General features: G+C 36.9%; 1 protein-coding gene across 1 annotated transcript; it reads left to right on the top strand.

The window, feature by feature from the left end:
• The first annotated feature begins 6,152 nt into the window (after window positions 1-6,152).
• Window positions 6,153-8,561, top strand: CLEC14A (C-type lectin domain containing 14A). The gene has a single exon (XM_080919510.1). It carries the CDS (start codon window positions 6,185-6,187, stop codon window positions 7,577-7,579), a length of 1,395 nt encoding a protein of 464 aa, XP_080775636.1. The 5' UTR covers window positions 6,153-6,184; the 3' UTR covers window positions 7,580-8,561.
• Window positions 8,562-20,545: the final 11,984 nt, after the last annotated feature.

Here is a 20,545-nt window from a genome sequence, read left to right as displayed (position 1 = left end):
TAAGCCTAATAGGATTTCTAATAAGTAGCTGTGATTTTCTTCTTTCTCTTTTCCAGCTCTGTGAAGTGGAAATTGTGCAGGCACCAATAGAAAAGCTAGCTTTGGGTCTTAAAGCATGCCTTGATTATTAAGTATAGTTACCACATGAATCCCCAAAGAATAAGTCATAGCAAAGGTACAGCTGGCACAGGCATGGTGAACTGTCCCCAAACATAAATAAAGGAATTCCTCCAGTTCTGTGATAGTGAAAATTTGTCAGTCAAGTCCCAAAGCAATGCTTGCTATCTATTTATTAAGAGAAATCTTGGCCAATGGACTTGGAAGATTGCTACTCCCATGGAATTATGATTAGATTCTTGAGACAAAACAAGAAAATTTCTGATGTTCAAGTGCCAATATGCTGGAATTTTCCACGTCACTTACACTTTAGAATATTGTGTAGACTGTAGATGTGTGCCTGCCTGCCTATATATGTATGTGTGTGTGTGTGTGTGTATATATATATATATACATATATATATGTATATATATGTATGTATGTATGTCATGTGTGTATATATGTATGTATATATACATACATATACATATATATATATCATGTATGTATGTATGTCTATATGTGCACTGCATGTGTGCATGCCCATGTGTGTATTTTACATTCATTGGCCAAATGTCTATTATGTATGCATGATTGCTCACATTTACAAACTGATTCTATTCACATGTGCACTGGTGTGTGTATGCCCATATCTGCACTGTGTATGCTGGTCATTTGTATATAGGACATGTACTTTTTAGTCTTATTCTTTGAGTGCTAACTGGGTCCCAACTACATTATTTGTGACCTATAGCAAGAAAACCATTTCAATCCACAAATATGTGATTTAGTAGATCAAACTGTTAATGGGGATACAAACCACATGAGGAATTGATTCATATAGGAATTCTGACTTAGTGTGTTGCTAAGCTAACTTTGCCTTGTTTTATTTTTTTTTTTTTTGGTTGTTGTTGTCTAAGTTTTTACATTAATTGATTTATTTATTCACTTCACATTTCAATAAGTGACTCCATCTCCTCCCACTTCCCCCTTCCCACTCCCCCCCAATTCTCCTGCCCCTTCTTCAAAACCCTTGAACTTACCATCTGAAGGACAATAAGTTGTCAATATCCCAGCCTCTACTGGACACAATGTGTTGAGTTTCATTCTTTCAGAAGGTTTTCAATACCCTGGACCCTATTTACTATAGGTATATTCCTTATATTGATTTTGGATTTTCTTTCCTTTTTTTCCTATTTCACATCCAAGTGGAAACATAAAAGTTAGTTAAAAAATATATGAGAATGGGATATATATCTAAATATGAGCATTATTGGCATAGTAATGCCATCCCACCCATGACATGGCATTAAATGAGGTTGCCAACAGAAAGAATGTCAAGTAAATGAGAAGACTAGGATCAGGGCCTGAAAAATGCCAAGACTTATGAACTTGACTTTTAAAAGAGCTGTAAGAACAGCAAACATTTGCAACTGGTCCAGTGAAAAGGATCATATCGCTGAAGTCTAATCCAATTCTAAAACCTGTATGTATTTGTGGTAGTTTGAATGGGAATGGCCTTCATAGGCTCACATGTTTTGATACTCGGTCTTCATTTGATAGAAGTGTTTGAGAAGCATTCAGAGGTGTAGCCTGGTTGGCGATGTGTCACTCAGGGTCAGCTTTCAGGTTGCAAAGTCCATGCCAACTCATTCTGTCCCTCACCCACCTGCATTTGGATGGAGAAACAAGCTTTCAGCTACTGTTCCAGTAGTTCCAGGTACTGGCTCACTGTATGCTACTAAGCTACCGACTGTGATGTTCATGGACTCTAACTCTCTGAAACTGTAAGCATCAAATAAGTTTTTCTTTCTGTAAGTTTCCTTGGTTGTTATGCCTTATCACAGCCAAAAAAACATAATTAAGTTAGTATCCTCATAACTATTCATCTCTAAAGATTACATTCTGAATAGGATATTTTAATGATGGAAATATACGCTCTTTAAAATCTTCTCTGAAATGATTTTTCTATATCTGAAGTGAATCCAGAAACATACTAAAGCTTAGACACCATGTTCATTCAATATGAAAAAAAAATTATTCAGTTAACAATGTCATGTAATAAACTTTCAAGATTAAAGGTTATTTTTGAAAATGTATCTTATCCATGTATCCAAATTTTGAAGATTTCAATTAATGATTCAATTAAAAATGTTGTGTTGATCATATTTGTGATTTATGGTCTTCCTACTCTCTTGTGTTAATGAATACACAATTATCATACATGGCCTATATATTTTACATAGACATGTAAAAATTCTGAAATCATAATGGTGTAGATTAGAGAAATGGGCCATCATTAAGAGTGCTTGCTGTTTTTACAGAAGACCCAAGTTCAGATTATAGTACCCAACACATGGAGGGTCCTTGTTCTTCCAGCTCCATGGGATGTGACACTCTCTGATAGACTCCACACTTACCCACACCCACATACATATATGCCCTTCTTTTCCAGATACATACACTCATATAGATAATCTTATTCTTTAAAGATAATAAAGAAAAGAAAAAATAAGTGTTGTGTATTTCAGATTACTAATAGTTTAAAATTTAAAGTGCTTCTCTCTAAAACTACTGGATTAAAACACAATATGTTGAGAATACTTTTAGAAGAAATAACCAACTATTGTATTTCATCTTGAGAATTTGAGACTCGGGCACTTGGAATAGACTAATTCCAAGTCTTCGTCATGTCATTTGTCAGGTCTTTTGCTCACATAGAGCCACTTTTGCTTATTTGTCCACTGTTCTTTTTAAGAATTAAATGGTTATCCATAAAGCCACTATCTAAGACTCTAATAATACACCTCATTAAAACACTTGATTTCACTGATCCATCCTCTTTTATCCAACCAAAGGACCCATTGCCCAGTATTCCAGATTTGTTCATTCTTCTTTAATCTTGTTGAACTGTAACTATTCTCCTAAAAAGTCTATGTATTGTTCAAGTATATATTCTGTACACTAAAAGTCATAAAAAGTTGTCTGTTTATGTATAATATCTTATGCTTTTAAAATCACTTAACATTTTATTGCTAAGATTAAGACATATTATTTCATTAATCTGAGGATAGAAGCTATCATATTTATTGAGTGAGTATACCACAATATTTATCCCCTGCTTCTGGGCAGTTTTGTGGATTTTTATTTTTGTTGATAGAAACAATAGTACAATAAAGATCTTTTACAAGTATTCTGTTATATGTGTAGGAATTCTTAACTATACATACATGTTCACAAAAAGCTCACCCATCCCCAACCACCACATACACAAATTTACACATACATAGAGGCTTGGAATTTATCTGTTTCAAGTATTTGAATTCTGCTTGAGACACAATAATATCTAAGTAATCATACAGTTGAAAACTAAAATTTTTCTTCCTGTCCATTTTTCAGGTATATTATACATTTCAAAATATGCTAGCAACATGCAGGATAATAAGTCGTTAAAATGATAAATTTCTTACTTTTGGATTATTTCTCTCTAATTCTCATATACTTTCAACCCAGAGACATGGTTGGTAGTCAGCATGCCCAGTTTATGCCTCTCTTAATATCTCACTGCACAGAATGTCAGAAAGCAAGAATACACACACAGTCTCCACTTGTCTGCGGTCTTACTTACTCCAGAAATTGTTCTCATGCCAAGTAACTTTCAAAATATCTAAGAACTTCCACTGACTTCTCAGCTTTGAAAAGGCCTTTGTCAAAATACACCACAATTGATGGACACATTTCCAGTTCGAAGTCACAGGATGGCAAAGACATATAGAAACGACCCATACGATTAAATACTGTAAAAATCTACTCAATTCGATTTCTGGACTTTTTTCATATTTCTTTTTTATAAGACACAAAGTTATTCAATGCAAATGCAAAGTCATTTTGTATGACTTAGATTTTAGAAAGAACTGAGGGAGGAGTGTCATTTAAGTATGCAAAGAGGAAGGAAGGGTAGAAGAAAAATCTTTGTGTAACTCCTCAGTCAGAAAGAGCAGAGGCTAGTTTGATGACAATTTTTATGTTTACTGTCTCCGGTTGAGATTCATGAAATTCCTGGATGTGATAGTAATAACAAAACAAGAAGGGAACATACACATGATATCCTCTCCTTGCTTCTTATTAACGAGAACAGTTCAATCCAGCACAACAAAGCGAGTTAAAAAAAAAAAAAAAGTGCATCCGGATGCCTTAGACACGGCAACCTCTATTCTGGGTGCAGACACTTATAAGCATGGTGCAACTTTAAGAGGACTAAATGTAGTCTGTTTCTAAGCACACGATACTCGCCATTGTGAGTCAAGACAGACAAATGACACATTTTATAAGTATATAAATTTCTCTAAATATCTGCAAACATAAAAGAGCATTCATGGGCTGGAGAGATGGCTCAGCCGTTAAAAGCTAGGCTCACAACCAAAAATAAAAGAAGCATTTGTAATTGAATAAAAAAATAAATAAATATAAAACAAAAGGATATATGACACGACACCCCTCCTAAGTATGGCAGAGGAGGTTTTCTATAGATATGTGGGAGAGATTAGCAGGAAGCAGGGACCACTGGGAGAGTCCAGTGTACATGACTCTGAGCGGGGCCCAGGTATGGAAAAGGGGGAGGGGGAGGAAAGGGGAAAGAGAGGAAACAGGTACTGCACCCAGGAAGCCAAAGGTACAAAGAGAGTGGGTAACCAAAAATGGTTAGGTTATATTAGATAAGAAGGACTTCCCAGGTCCCTGGGATGAAGAGTTCAGGGTAGTGGGCAGGGTATGCCAGTAACAGGAACCAAGGGATGCTGTGAGAAGCTGGTAGCCAGTGTCCTCTTCCATATGCTAAATAGGCACCTCAGCCATTTGTTGCTAGTTGAAGCCTAATAGTAATGCTGACTTTAACATTTTCCCCAAAACCTGCTTCTTTAATCTCCCCCACTTCCAGCTGAGTTGGTGTGTACATTAAAACAAAACAGCCTGGAGTAGCTAGTTCAACCATTTCTCAAATTACGGAGTATTACTTTCCAGTATTGAGTGTGTATTAGGATTGAATAAACAGTTTACTTTTCAAAGATGACTTTTGAGCTTTTGTGCCCTTTTTACACTTTTCTTCTATAAATGTTGGCAGATAATCACAGGAGCTGTGATTTTACATAGTTCAAAGGTAAAATCACACACAGATGTTCTTTGGACTTAAAAGACTGGTTTGCACATACCCTAATAGCCTAAAGAGTTTTTGAGCACTTGTGCTGTCTGGGAAACTCCCACAGTTAGGACCTGTGGCTATTGTTTGTCACCTTGATGTAAATGTTTTCCCCAATCAGCCAACACTAGTATTTTAAAAATAAACAACTAAAAGACCAAATTAAACTTTTAAAGCAAGTACTGACCCGAGTAGCTGCTTTCCATTGAAAATGCCTAAAGGTCTTCTGACTGACAAATAGCACGTCTGGGTTTCCTTTGACATAGTAAAGAAAAAGAGCCCCTAGAGATCAGTAGTTTTAAAAGTGAGGCCTCCAGTTTAGAAGGAAGTTAGAACGTTCCTTACAAGATCCCTCTGCCAACACCAGGCTCAGGAAATCTCCCTGAAGCCTAGAACAGTCTACAAATTATACTGACGCCAACTGCACAGTCCCGGACACAAACACAATGGGCGGGTGTGGGCTTATAGTTCCTGCCCACGATCATCACTGCATTCTGTGATCCAAAGTTCAGATAAGTGTGAGCAAGGAAAGAGCCTCGCTTGATCCCAGAGGCATTTTTTTCCCTCCTGCTTATCTCAGCAGGGCATTGGACCCCCTTAGCCAAATGTGTTCCCAGCGTTGAGGCGCCAGCTGTGTTCCTGACCCCTGAATAAATCAGGGCCTCACGAAGCCTGGCAGGGCTCTGGGACACATTTCCTGTCACTGCCTAGGGAAAACAGTTGGCGAAGGGAGCATGGTGGGGACTTCTGGCTGTTGGGGGATGAGGGCTTAGGAGAGGGGAGGGCACGTGGGTGGTAGAAAGGGATGTAGAGGGCGGTGACTTTAGAGACAGTCCGGTGCCCTCAGGCTAGCCAGAGGACTTGGGAGCAGCTGTGTGCCCTGAGTCTTCAGGATGAGGCCGGCGATTGCCCTGTGCCTCCTCTGTCAGGCGTTCTGGCACCGGCCAGGGAATGGCGAGCACCCCATGGCCGATCGCGCAGCTTGTTCGGCCTCGGGAGCTTGCTACAGCCTGCACCATGCTACCTTCAAAAGGAGGGCAGCGGAGGAGGCCTGCAGCCTGCGTGGCGGGACTCTCAGCACCGCGCACTCCGGCTCAGAGTTGCAAGCTGTCCTCAAGCTCTTGCGTGCGGGTCCTGGGCCTGGCGGGGGCTCTAAAGATCTTCTGTTCTGGGTGGCTCTGGAGCGTGGCCGTTCACAATGTACCCTGGAGAGAGAGCCTCTGCGGGGTTTCTCCTGGTTGTACCCGGACTCGGAAGACTCGGAGAACAGCACACTATCTTGGGTGGAGGAGCCACAACTTTCCTGCACTGTAAGAAAGTGCGCTGCGCTCCAAGCCACCGGGGGAGTGGAGCCTGCCGGATGGAAGGAGATGCGCTGTCAGCTGCGTGCTGATGGCTACCTGTGCAAGTACCAGTTTGAGGCTCTGTGCCCAGCGCCTCGCCAGGGAGCCGCCTCTAACTTAAGTTTTCAAGCTCCCTTCAGGCTGAGCAGCCCTGCGCTGGACTTCAGCCCTCCTGGGACCGAGGTGAGTGCGATGTGTCCCGGGGACCTCTCAGTCTCCTCCACCTGCATCCAGGAAGAGACAAGTGCACGCTGGGACGGGCTTTTCCCAGGGACTGTGCTCTGTCCCTGTTCTGGGAGGTACCTCCTTGCTGGCAAGTGCGTGGAGCTCCCTGATTGTCTAGACTACTTAGGAGACTTCATCTGTGAATGTGCCATGGGCTTTGAGCTAGGGAAGGACAGACGTTCTTGTGAGACCAAAGCTGAAGGACAGCTAACCATCGAGGGGACCAAGTTGCCCATCAGGAATGTATCAGTCACTCCAGCCAGTCCTGTGACAAAGCCAGGTCAGGCCTATGACAAGCCAGGACAAGATGGTATTGCAATGTCTGTCCCTGGGACTCTTCAGTGGGGAACACAAAGTACTTTACCTACTGTTCAAGGGTCTCCACAAACCAAGCCAAAAGTCACCATCACACCATCAGGAAGCGTGGTCCCCACATTGAACTACATATCTTCCACCCCTGTTTCTCTGACTTTCGACTCCTCCTCCACCGTGGTCTTCATACTTGTGAGCATTGCAGTGATAGTTTTGATAATCTTGACCATTACAGTGCTGGGGCTGTTCAAACTCTGCTTCCACAAAAGCCCTTCCTCCAGGACAAGGAAGGGAGCTTTGGACTCACAGGGCGTGGACTGTGATGCTGAGGTCACCTCTTTGCGCCACAAGTCTGCACAATGCACTGACCCAGGAGTGAAGGGTGGGGACTGTGGCCTGAGGGGCTGAGCTGAGGGCATGTCACCTGCTGGGTCCTCTCTTGGATCGAACACACTTTGAAAACAGCTCAATGCTCACATCTTGTGTAGACTTTTTCGATTCCAACAATCCGGGGAAAAAAGAGAATTTGCAATGATGATTATTTTGGAAGTTTCCCTTTCCATAATTTTCTTTATTCCATTAAGGAGCTAAATCTGAAAGACACACTTGTTCCCTGATCATGGGAGAGGTGGAGCCTGTGGGCTGGTGCTGGGGGACAGTGTGAAAGCAAAACGGCCAGAGGCATTTTCCTGTGTTCTGGGAAAATTTGCAGAAATGCTTGGATATTTCCAGTATTGGGAGCAAATAAGTAATACTACAATTTATGGAACGTTTATTTTCATCCAAAATGAGAAGGAAATATCTATATACTTCAGGTTAGGAATGTATTAGCTTGGAAATTTCTGGTAAACAATAAAACATTGTTGAGAACCTAGACTAACACGCGTGACTTATGCAAAGGGTGTTATTTAGGAACACAGCCCTGAGGCTAGCAACTGGCTTTGGGTACACCGGGAAGACACACAAGAGTACACTGCGCATTGAGGGAAAAGTTGTTAAACCCTAACTCCTTCCGAACTAGCGAGTTTCCCTTTATTCTTTTAGCCTTTGCTTTCAAAGTCACTGTGACTGTGCTCTGCTATAAATCCTAAGTGCAATGTTGCCAGTCTCTGACTCCAGAAGCAAATTACAGTTGACCACCAATCCAAGTGTTTACTGTGTGTCCTTGCCCAAGGAAACAAATGATTTGTGTCTTCCTTTCCCAATGTTTGTGTTCTCCAGTGGGATGACCTTCCTCTCCAAGCCACCTTGTAGATATCAAGATGCCGCTCCTCACTTCCAATTACAATGATGTTAATTCTCAATTAAAACGTTAATGCTAAGTATTGATTCGAAATCTTCTGGGTACATTAAAGCAAAAGGAAGCTTGGCTTCTTCCAAAGTTGCTAGATTCTTGTGTTCTATTTAATCCATGGGGGCAGGTCGGCGTGGGGTGGGAGTGGGTGGGAGGAGGGGGGCACTTGAATGTCAAGCCATTTCTGTTTCTTCTCAAAAGATTGTGAGTACAATGACAATGTGTGTGTATCAGGGAATTGTTACAATGAAAAAAAAGTCTTAGCAGGTAAAACTGCTGGAAATAGCTTTCTACAGAATTATTAGTATAAAAAAATAAATAAAAAGCTAACAGCTTGTTATGACTTGAGATGTTAGCATAAAATAAAAAATACATTCAGGTGGTAAATAATTGAGGCATAATAATAATAATGATGATGATAATAAAAGATCTGGTTGAATCCAAAGACCTTGGAGAATATTTCAGTTAGATTAGAGTGCTGAGATTTTTGTAAGCGCTATAAAGTTGCTGGAAGAAGAGAAATAGAGACATAAACTCACTTGTGGGAAAAAATGAAAGTAGAAAATACTTGGGCAATATTTTTCTAGAATCCTTTTTATATGCTTGATTGTACTAAGAGTGGATTTAATGTCAGCAAATAACCAATAATAAAATAACCTAGACAATTAAGAGAGTTCAATATATGAATTTGTGTTCTAAATATAATCACTGAAGAAGCAAAATGACAAGGAGCTTGCTTCATATGTTGAATATAGTTTTAAATAGTTACAGTTAAATAAAATCACAAATGAATTTAAATTAGCTGTTAAGATTCTTCAGTTTAAACCAGAAGCTCACAATTACATTGGTAAATGGCACATACCAAGTTGGTGATCTGGTCAGTCATATATATTCCAGTTTCACTTATTCTTACCATTGTAGTTGTCTTCTCACTATAGAAGGTCTCAATCATAGCAACAACTGTTTTAGTACAATATGTCCTGTTTGACTTTATAATTTGAAAAATAGCCTCACCTACAAGTGAACTGAACACACACACACTCATATACACATATATACCTGCATGCATAACTAAATGCATGTGTATGTGTGTGTATGCATATATATCTGGGCTCTAAATGCCCTATGTGAAGAAAAAATCATAGTGACCCGATTACTTGAATATTGTAACCTATGAAATTTATTTGTTTACATCTTAAATTCTTTCTTGACAAACCAGACAACAAAGAACCTCCTTTGATTTCTGCCTGTGGTGGTGGTCTCCAGAAACGGATTCAACGGCAAAGTAAAGCCAGTCAAGAACACCACCTCTTGAGTGCTTTTGCAGCCAGGAGTAATGTTCTTACAACCACTTCTCTACTTTCTAGTATTTTCTCAATATGATTGAGGTCCATTCTTTGTTGGTTAAAGTCTCTGCTCTCACACTCATTGTTAAGTTTCCTACTCACTCATTTCCTTGCAGTGAAACACGGAATCTCTCCTGCTCCTCCTTTCTACATTACACCCTGTCATTATCTCACACAATAAGATCTTTTTTGCATAAAGTATAATGCCCATGCACTGCAGCTCTTCCCTTCTTCAGACTGAGTGACCTGCACTTCATTTTAGTCATTCATTCCATATATACACAGATTAAGGTGATTCTGAAATTCCTCCCCTTCCCAAACCTCCAAGTCAAATTTTCATATGCAAGTGTTAAAATTTGTGCTTTGATAAATTTGCTCTTGATTAGAGGCAAAGAGTTGCTGTTTGAACTTTGGCATTTTTTTCTTTCTTAAATTAATAAGCCTTACAAAGACTAGTAGCCCAAGATGGAATGATTCTATCAACTAATACTGTAAATTTATTAAAAGCAGTTGTTTTAATGAATGATAAATGGGACAGCCAACAACTAACAGATTCACAATTAACTTAAAGCTTAAGTTATGGAAGTTAAGGAAGACACTCATGTCAAGAATCACAGCTGGGCTTATGGTACCTAAGTATGAAGCAAGTCGATTATTTTGCTAAATAGATATAGTTTCAAACCTCCTTCCAAGTATTTATTGTTGTAATCATAGATCAGTGTTGCTTCCAGACCCTCTTTAGGAAAGCTTTTCACAAGGGATGGTGGTTGACAGACTCACAAATGGTCAAAATACACAGCCGTAAGTGAACATTTGTAAGGCTTATATTATGGAAGTGGAAACAGAAACATAGTTAGAGCCAAAGGTTAGGGAGGGCTGCTGTGAAGTTGTCTTTGGAACATGACAGAGTTAGTATACGCATATATTCTCAGCATCTGTGGTTGCATCAACAAGACCAGCATATGATCAAGCCAGTCAGCACTCTAGACTGAACAAAGCTGAGACCCACAAGGCTTCAGCTGTCATTGAGGAGTTACAGGCAGTTAGTGGTTCTGAGGGAGGGAGAATCAGTTTTTTTCAGGGGCATTCCCATTTTTCCCTGTGAATGACCCTACATGCATTCACTTGGACAGTCTTAATTAAACTCACTGAGTTCTTAAAAAAGATATGAAGTTGGGAAGATGAGGTGCTGTGTGGTATAGGAGAAAATGGAGCGAATGTGAACAATGGGGATGATTGAAATCCATCGTATACACGTATAAAACTACCAAAGAATAAAAGCAAAAAGGTTTGAAAATATAGAAAGAATAAATAAAATGTCGCTGTTCTGAGACAATAGGCATATTATATGAGAAAATAATCTATTTTCAATAAAAAAGAAAATAGAAGAAAATTTATATCCATGAATCTTAGAAACAGTTGTTTTACAAAACTATTTATAATTGCCAAATGATGCCACACTTTATCTCGGAACATGTTTCTGCTTCCTTCTTGCTTACCCAGTTTTTTTGTCAATTAATTAATCTTGGTAATTTTAGTTGGTAATATTTCTTCTTCTATTCAAGCATCATTCTTTGTCTTTTGTTTGTTTATGTGAACCATGAATTAAAATTCAGTTAATTTAACTCTTTATTAGTTTTGATGATCTTTTATTCTTGATGTATATTGGCGATTAGCTAACAAATTGCCCATACTGTGTACCCAACAGTAGTATAACTGGCTTATATGACATTTCTACTTTCAGTTACTAAATTTATACAGTAGCTAAACTGGTTTACATTTTCACCAAAAATGGGCAAAAATTTCTTTTTTTAACATCTTCAATGGCATTTGTCATTTTGTACGATTATTATTATTATTATTATTATTATTATTATTATTATTATTATTATTACTATTACTATTATTATCATTATTATTATACCACCACTTACGGCCATTCTAAAGGGAGTGAGATGTTATCTCATAATAGATTTGTTTTTTAATTTTCTGATACCTAATGATATTCAGTGGGTTTTAAAATATATTAATATCATTTGTATGTCTTCTCTAGAAAAGTGTGTAATTAGATCTACACAGTTTTAATGGGATGACTTGTTTGCTGTTGTTTATATGTTATGGCTGTTAGCCCCTTTTCATAGAGCAGGCACATACTTCTTTCATCGATAGGTGGTCTCTTTACTCTGTTGGTGAAGTGCAGAAGTTTCAACATTTCAATGTTTTTGGTATATTCTAATAGTCTTGATGAATATTTAATTTTTCTTTGTTCTTTACAGACATACAGAAAGTTACTGCATATACCAATTTCACAAAGTGCTTAGCCATGCTTTTCTCTAGTAGTTGTAGAGTGTACAGTTTTTGATCAATTTTAAATTAATTTTTGTACATGGTAATAGATAAGTATCAAGATTTAATCTTTTGCCTTACGATATACAGTTTCCACAGAAGTATTTGTAACAGAAGCCAATATATATATTGTGTTTACTTATAGTCAGATGCTAGCTAAAAATTTATTGAGTCTTATGTTTTCTTTTCTATTTCATTAGTCTATGTGTCTGTTCTCGGGCTAATACAATGCTTTATTGTCACTGTGATTTAGTGGTATGGCTTAAAAGTAAATGTTATTATGAAAGACCAGGATAAATCCTAACCCCCTAACAGGTAAAGTAGAAGACCCCTAGCAGGAAGAGTAGAGCCAAAAATGTAGGATAGCCGGTTCAGTGACTCTGTTTCAGGAACTGACTGACCATAAAACCATAAAAGTTAAAATAACACCTTATAAACAATCTTGAGAAACCATGTGTTTTCCTTGCGATTCTTCACTGGTATTTTTGGCATTTTCCAATGATGTACTCCCTGCCCCCTTGGGTTTTGATTTTTTTCCTTTAAAAACCCCTTCTCCTAGCCACTTGGGGTCGAACTCCTTTAACCCTATGTGGGATGCGAGTCTCGACCCCAGTGCACTGGTTCATCAATAAACCTCGTGTAATTGCAGTAAGAAAGGTCTCTCGTGAGTTCTTCGGGGGTTGTGTCATCCTGAGACTTGAATGAGGGTCTCCCTGCTCTGGGGATCTCTCAATGATGCATCAAATTTTTGTTGTTTTTACTAAAGAATCCTTTGCCTTTTCAGGATCTTTTGAAATTTCTTACAAGTTTTAAGATTGTTTTCCTAGTTACATAAGGAGTATCATGGGTATTTATATCATGAGCATTGTATTGAATATATAAATCAACTTGAGTAGTATGGGTATTTTAAAGATATAAATTCTCCTAGCTTATGTACATGGAGACCTCTCTACATTCTAGTGTCTTAATTTATTCATCATTATGTAATTTTTATTGTAAAAGTCTTTCACCACCTTGTTAAGTTTATTTCTCTGTTGTGTTTACCATGTGTGTGTGTGTGTGTGTGTGTGTGTGTGTGTGTGTGCATGTGTGTGGTGTGGTGTATTTGTGTGTGTGTTTATATATATGTTGACTCCTCTTTAGAAATCAGGTCAAATTTAATAGTGAACCCATGCTGTCATGGGCTTCTTTTTGTTGGTAAAGTTTTTGTGGCTGATTTGATTTTATTAGCTATGATATAATTATATTTTTGTAGTCTTTTGGCTTAATTTGAAAGATTGTGTCCAAAGGTTCACATTATGCACCCCAAAATCATTCATTCCCCCCTATCTATCCTTGCAACCTTCACCTCCAAAAAAATAATAAAAGTTAAAAATAACTAAATAAAATAAAAATAAAAATCTCATCGTGGAAGCTGCAGTGTGTCACAGTCTGTCACATGGTATATCTTTTTGTCCACACATCTTTACTTGCAAATGTTCACTGCAATGAATCTGCTGAGTCCTGTAGCTGGAGAGGAGCTGGGCCAGTTAATTATCTTGCTATCAAACTTGCTGCAGGGTGCAAGCAGGTAAGGGAGGAGGAAACCTCTCCCTCACACCCTCCATTACAAAGCAGATAAGGAGATAGGAGGGGTCAATGCACAAGTACTGACTTCCCCAGGACCAGCTAGCTCACCTGCATTCCTGCCTCCTTGGCCAGCTTGGCCATGTTACCAGCATCTTTTGAATATTCTTTGCTCACTTCTTCATTCCTAATTCATCTTCGTGGTTTTGTATTTAATGTATTCATAATGTTTCATTGTTTGGTGTTTCTACTCTTCTAGCAGGACTCTTATTCTCATGTACTATCATGATGCATGTACTCTTTTCACACTTTGGAGTGAAAACTCCCTTAAGCATATTTTGTAAAACCTTTCGTGTAGTTAATGAATTCCCTTTGGATTTGTTTCTCTTGGAATATCTCTACTTGACATTTGTTTCTGAAGAATAGTCTAGACACCTATAGCAACTGTGGTCGGCAATTATACTTCTTCAGGACTTTATATACATCATTCCATACCTACCTATCCTGGACTATTTTGCTCAGAAATCTACTTTTAGATACGTTTTCCTTTAAATGTGACCTAGATGTATTCTTTCTGATTTTTTTTCTTGGTCTTGTACTTTTGACTATTTGACAATTTGGCATAGTTTGATCACCAAGTTAGATTGCCCATATGTACATGTGTACATATATGCACACATATATGTATATGTATATAGAGAGAAACCTTTATTCTTTTGGATCATTATTTTTAAGTCTTTATCAGTCATTTCATTCATTTGGATATATTTGAATATATTACAATGTCATTCTAAATATTAGTTGGAAGCAACGTTTAGTGTCATAGCTGACAATAACTCAACAGTTTGGTAAAGTTCTCTACGTTTTGCCTTTACATTCATGTTATCACCAATAAATGACTTTAGTTACTAATTTCATGTAGAAGTAGAAGAAAAGGTATGAATGCAAAGCTTAAGAAATAAAATTGGGAAAGAAAAGAAAACAGAGATTTTCAACAATTTAATACACAAAATTTGGTCCTTCTTTAAAAAATGTCAGTGCTAAAACTTATCTGCCAAGAGAGATTTGCAGTCTAGTGGGGAAATTTTACAACTGTGAAGGTACATTTTTAGCATGCTGTTATTCCTTATACTTTGTCTGAAACGATTGTGCCAATGTGAACATGCCCTTTTGAAGTATGTTCTTCCATCTTTTAAGTCCAGACAGTATGATCTGAAAAATGACCTTAGTTATGACACCCTCCTAACCTTTCCGAAGAACAGATCTATGTGTGTTAGCCTCTACATTTCTTAACTAGATTGTCATATACTCACTATTATATTTTTAGACCCAGCAAACACAAACTCAATTTAACACAACTGAATTGCTAAATGAATCAAATTGACTAATGAGTGACTTTAAAATAACAAATTACACTGACTGAAAATATCACCATCTTGTTTATATTATAATATACATGTTTACAGTTATAAAATACAGTTTCATAAAAAATTTAGCACCATTCTTTGACAATAAGTTCTAATTCTCATTGTACTTTGCAATCACCATTAGAACTACTTTCTCAGGAGCTAGTAAGTAAAACATCTTTAGTATTTTTTATTAAAATACTTAAAATAAGTTAGCATACATGCAATGAGCTTCATAATGTTTTTCCACATATAGATCATTATAGTTGTCTCAGATTTTCTCTTCCTTCTTCCTCCTTTGCATATTCTCTACCATGTAGCCTCTTTCTGCTTCCATGTCATACACACAAGAAATAGATTAGCTCTGCATGAGAGAAAGCATGCACTATTTGTCTTTTTTCTTACCACATTACACTCACATGTCTATTCTTTAGTTTAAATTCCTGTCTTCCTTGAATCTTTTTCTAATTCGTTGTCATATATAAATTTATATGTATGTATATATATGTAAATGTATAGATGTATGTATATATGTACGTGTATATACATATATATGTGTGTGTGTGTGTGTGTGTGTATGTACATGGGTATATATTTGTATATAAATTCTTAAATCTAGACTCCACAAATGAGAGGAAGCAGCGATGTATATCATTTTGTGTCTTCTTGATTTTAATAAGCCTCCAGTGCCATCTAATTTCCTCTAAATAAAACAATTTTATAAATTTTACAGCTTCTTCAGAATTTGCATCAGGAAGGTATACTAAATTTTGTCAAAGGTCCCTTTGCACATTTTGGGATAATCATGCAACTGTTGTCACCAAGTACTCATGATATATATTAGTTTGAATATAATAAACTAGACTTTCATCTTTGTACTAGCTGGTTTTATGTGTCAGCTTGACACAAGCTGGAGTTAATCCCAGAGAAAGGAGCCTCAGCTGAGGAAATGCCTCCATGAGATCCAGCTGTAAGGCATTTTCTCAACTAGTGATCAAGGCAGGAGGGCCTAGCCCATTGTGGGCTGGTAGACCTGGTTTCTATAAGAAAGCACGCTGAGCAAGCCAGGGAAAGCAAGCCAGTAAGTAATATTCCTGCTTAAGTACCAGTCCTGACTTCCTTTGGTGATGAATAGCGATATGGAAGTGTAAGCTGAATAAACCCTTTCCTCCCCAACTTGCTTCTTGGTCATAATGTTTTATGCAGGAATAGAAACCCGGACTAAGACAATGCCTATAATGAAAAGAATTTGATGGTGCTGTGTGCACTTTCACACACACTATTAGATTCTACTTTTGGAAATAATATTGAGAAGTTTGAGCATCGGTGTTCTTCCGGGAAACTGGCCGAGTTTTCTTTCTTCAGGTTGCCGTGTCCTTTCTTGTTTGATTATCAGGGGAACAATTTTTGGCTTCATTTGCTGTTTCTTTCCTTTTTATTTTATGGAAGAGTTTGAGAAGACCTAGTATTAATTTTTTAATTTTTTTTATCCCTCATTGTTGGGCAGTTAACCTAAGCCCATGCTCACACAAGAACTCTGGCCATGAGCTGTATCCATAGCTGCTTTCTTCTTTTTGATGTAGAAACAGGGTTTTGTTAAGTTGGCAGGCTGGCCTTGAACGTGCAACCCTGTGTAAGACTCTCAAGCATTTGGGATTTTGTGCAATACCATCATGCCTAGCATAAATCTTTTCTAAAGATCTGATTAATCTGTTTGGTAAACTCCTCTAGTTCTGACATTTTAATTACATTTTGAATCTCATTGCTTATTATGGACATATTAAAATGTCTTCTTTTGACTTAATTTTAATAAGTTATATATGTTTAGGAATTTATGCTGTGTTTTTTAATTCTTTTGTAATATAATTTTTTCATGTATCCCACAATCTTCAGGATTTTGCTAGTATCTAGCCTCCTTTTTCACATACAATGTTGTTCATTTGGGTTTTTTCTACTTTCTTTTGGTTCATTTGTCTATAGATTTGTAATTCTTGTTTATCTTTTAAACGCCTGTCTTTATGTTTGATTAACTCTATAAACTACTCTTTTATTTTCATTCATTATTTTCTGCCTTGATTATCACTATTTTTAGCATAGTGCTTTTAGATTTGTTCTCTCTCATTAAGGCCCTGAGGTACCTTTGAATGTTATTTAAATATCTCTGACTTTAACATTAGACCTCTTAATTGTAAATATTCCCTTTATAACTCCTTTTGCTTTATTCTAAATGTTCTGAATAGCAGTGTTTAAATCTTTGATTCTAGCAGAATTGAAAATTTCTCTCATCGTTTCTTCAATGACTCACTGTCTTTCAAATATTTTGCCCCATCTTAATGCAGTTCCATATTCCTGCAGTTTCCGTTGGTATATATTCCTAGTTTGTTTCCTTTGTTCCTCTTTTTAAAACTGTTGTTAATTCTTTGAGATTTTCATACAATATATTTGAAGGAAACAACCTCCAACTCCTCGTAGCCCTCCCTTTCACCCTGGCATTTTTTCTCAGTCAAATTTGAGTTTTAGTTTTTTCTTTCCCCTTGACTCCAGTTTGTGTTTTCCAGGAAGTCTTAAGAGTAGGCCTGCCATGGCAAGATTTCTAGTTCCAATCCACAATGAGCTTATAAGAATTTTAAAAGTCAATTTTTAATTATTAAGATTTGCTTTTGGAACTAAACTGTGATGTATTCTAAGGAAATTTGCTTGACTAGTAAGAATTTGTTTCAACAGCTGTTGGATGGCATGCACTGAAAATTTCTGTTAGGACTTCTTGACCTAGAACACAACTTAACTCTAAAGTTTCTTTGTTCATTTCCCACTCACCCCCAGATGACCTGTTTATTTATGAGGTCTCCCACTATGGTTGTCTCAGAACCTATCTGCTTTTTATGTCTACTATTTCTTTGGTGGTATTCAAAGTCCCAACTTTTTGTTTTGTAAGTTAGAATTCTTTATTTCATTTTGTAGAGTGGCCACTAGTTCAGTGGGCAAAATTTAAAATTGTTGTGTACCAAATCTTCTAATGACATATTCTGAAAATGTGTTGTTTTTCTCAGTTTTAGAAGCATGGATCTGCTAGATAAAAAGCTTTTCAGTAATAATCTCAATTTTGACACTCTCTGTGTTGTCTTCTGATCTTCATAGTTTCTCATAATATTAATCCCTTGTTAAATTTAATAATGATCTCTACAAACTAGTGAGTTTTGTTTTGTTTTGTTATTTTGCTATGGTAAGTGACTTTCTTGTGTCTAAAGGATTCAGACACTTTGGTTGAAAGCTGAATGTTTTAAATAGAACATGTGGAAGCTCTCTAGAGCTTCATCCTCACAGTCACAGCACTTATTTGATGTGATTCTGTTTGCCTGCTCAGTTGCTTTCCTTGGTTGATTATAAAACATTTGTATTTCCTGTCATGTGTGGTCTCTGAACTACTTCCTAACTATGCTAAGTTAGCTTAGTGGCTATCTAATGATTAAATAGAAACGTCTTTAAGTGACTAAACTAATGTCCTCATCTTCTGTGGAGTGGATCTGTATTTATCTGTTCTGTATACAGAGTGAGCTTTTGATTCTCAGGAAATTTGCAGATGCTCTGGTCTTTGCATGGTGTTCTTGCAGGGCCTTTATCATTCGAGGTTATGAAATTAGGGCTTTATCTAGTTTGCTTGGATGTTAGAATTTAAACATATATCAGGAATTATATAATGCAAGCCACAAAAAAAAACATTCCATTATATTTTTCTAGTTGTATTGTGCTTGTCCGAAGCACATCTCATATCTCAGGCTATTTACTGTGTTTCTTCTCCTCTGGTAAGCTGGCATATTAATTCATTGTCTTTTAATATTTTGAACAAAAAACTCCCCAGAATATGACATTTCCCACTGAGTAAAGTCTGAGTCTTGTCAAATAATAATCTGCTTGAATAGTGCTTTGCCCAAAAGCTTATTAGTTAAATAATACAGTGATAGTTCTCAGTGAATGAAACTCTGTGAATGGTCCATAACTATTCTGACCTTTGCAATAGATGAAAAGATGGCTGTTTTCACAGCCACTTCCTTTGCAATAGTGCTAGTTTTAAGCCTGCTGGCGATCTAGAAAAGGTGGAGGTGGGATAGAAATGGAACAAAATAAAACATGTAAAAGCTCACTTTTTAAACAAAATTTGGCTTATTTTCTTGGAGTAAATGCCATATCTTTTATTACCTTAACCCTTTGGTTAATTTCTAGAGTTCTGTAAAAAATTGATATTAATGATTTCCTCCATCCGATTCCTCATTACTTTTAAAGACAAACTTATTTTCAGAGTATCTAGAGGGATGGCCTAGAAGTTAAGTGTCTGTACTACTCTTGCAGAAACCCAAAATTTGGTTCTTGACTCCTAGATTTAGTGATTCCAGTGCCTTCTTCTGCTGTCCACAAGTACTTGATGAATGTGCAAAATAATAATAATGATAATAATAATAATAATCACAAGACATGCAGACATAAACAAAATAAAAATAAATGAGTAAGAGCATATTTTATACCTGCAAACTTCACTTATATAATCTTTGAAATATCATCTCATTATTCCATCTTCAGTCTGCAAGATATTCAAAGTTTCAGAGACTATCTGCTAATTAGTCTTGTATATGTTCCTAAACTAGACTTACCTTTTCACTTATGTGTCTTCGTCTGAAATAGTATCACAGAATCATACCTTATTTTGATTCTAAGAATTTGTCACAGGGTTTCAACTGTTTGCATTATTTGTTTATTCTTTTTTAAATATTAATTAGTTTATTTACTGTATGTATATGAGTATACCATCACTGTTTTCAGACACACTAGGCCAGGGCATTGCATCTTCTTTCAGACGGTTTGGGCCACCATGTGGAATTGAACTCAGGACCTCTGGAAGAGCAGTGAGTGAGTGCTCTTAACTGCTGAGTCCATCTCTCCAGCCCTGTTTGCAGTATTTGTAAATAAATTCTTTCTGTGTAATTAAGAAATGCTTTAGGAATACAACTTAGGATTCCAGAGACATGTTTTTTATGACAATTTTAACATTTTCATGTGACATCAGGATGGATTTCTGTTTCTATTATATTAAACAAGTTATTGGAACTTTTAGTATAATATTCCAGTTGTACCATGCTTTTGTAGTGTGATCTTCAGGTTATTGTTTGTGTCTTGCTAATAATTCTCCTATGTTCTTTGAGTACTTCCTCGCTTTGAGGCCCAAGCAGTTTGCCCCAAGTTATCCTTTGTGTTTATTACCCAATACTGAGAAGATATGACTATTATTTTGCCTTTAGATTCAGTAAAAACATATGCCTTACTTTTAACTATGTAGGTTTTGTTATGAGAGTTTCTAAGTATAGATGGATCCTGGCATTTACCTAGTGCTAAAAAGACCAAAGTCTTGTTAATATTAAGTTAA

This window comes from Micromys minutus (genome assembly GCF_963924665.1).
Source record: "Micromys minutus genome assembly, chromosome: 1".
Classification (NCBI taxonomy): Eukaryota; Metazoa; Chordata; class Mammalia; order Rodentia; family Muridae; genus Micromys; species Micromys minutus.
Note: the sequence above shows the minus strand (reverse complement) of the source record. Positions and strands in the feature narration are given on the sequence as shown.

Excerpts from the sequence above, each read along its gene's own strand:
- CLEC14A (XM_080919510.1), top strand. The coding sequence starts at position 6,185 with ATGAGGCCGGCGATTGCCCTGTGCCTCCTCTGTCAGGCGTTCTGGCAC.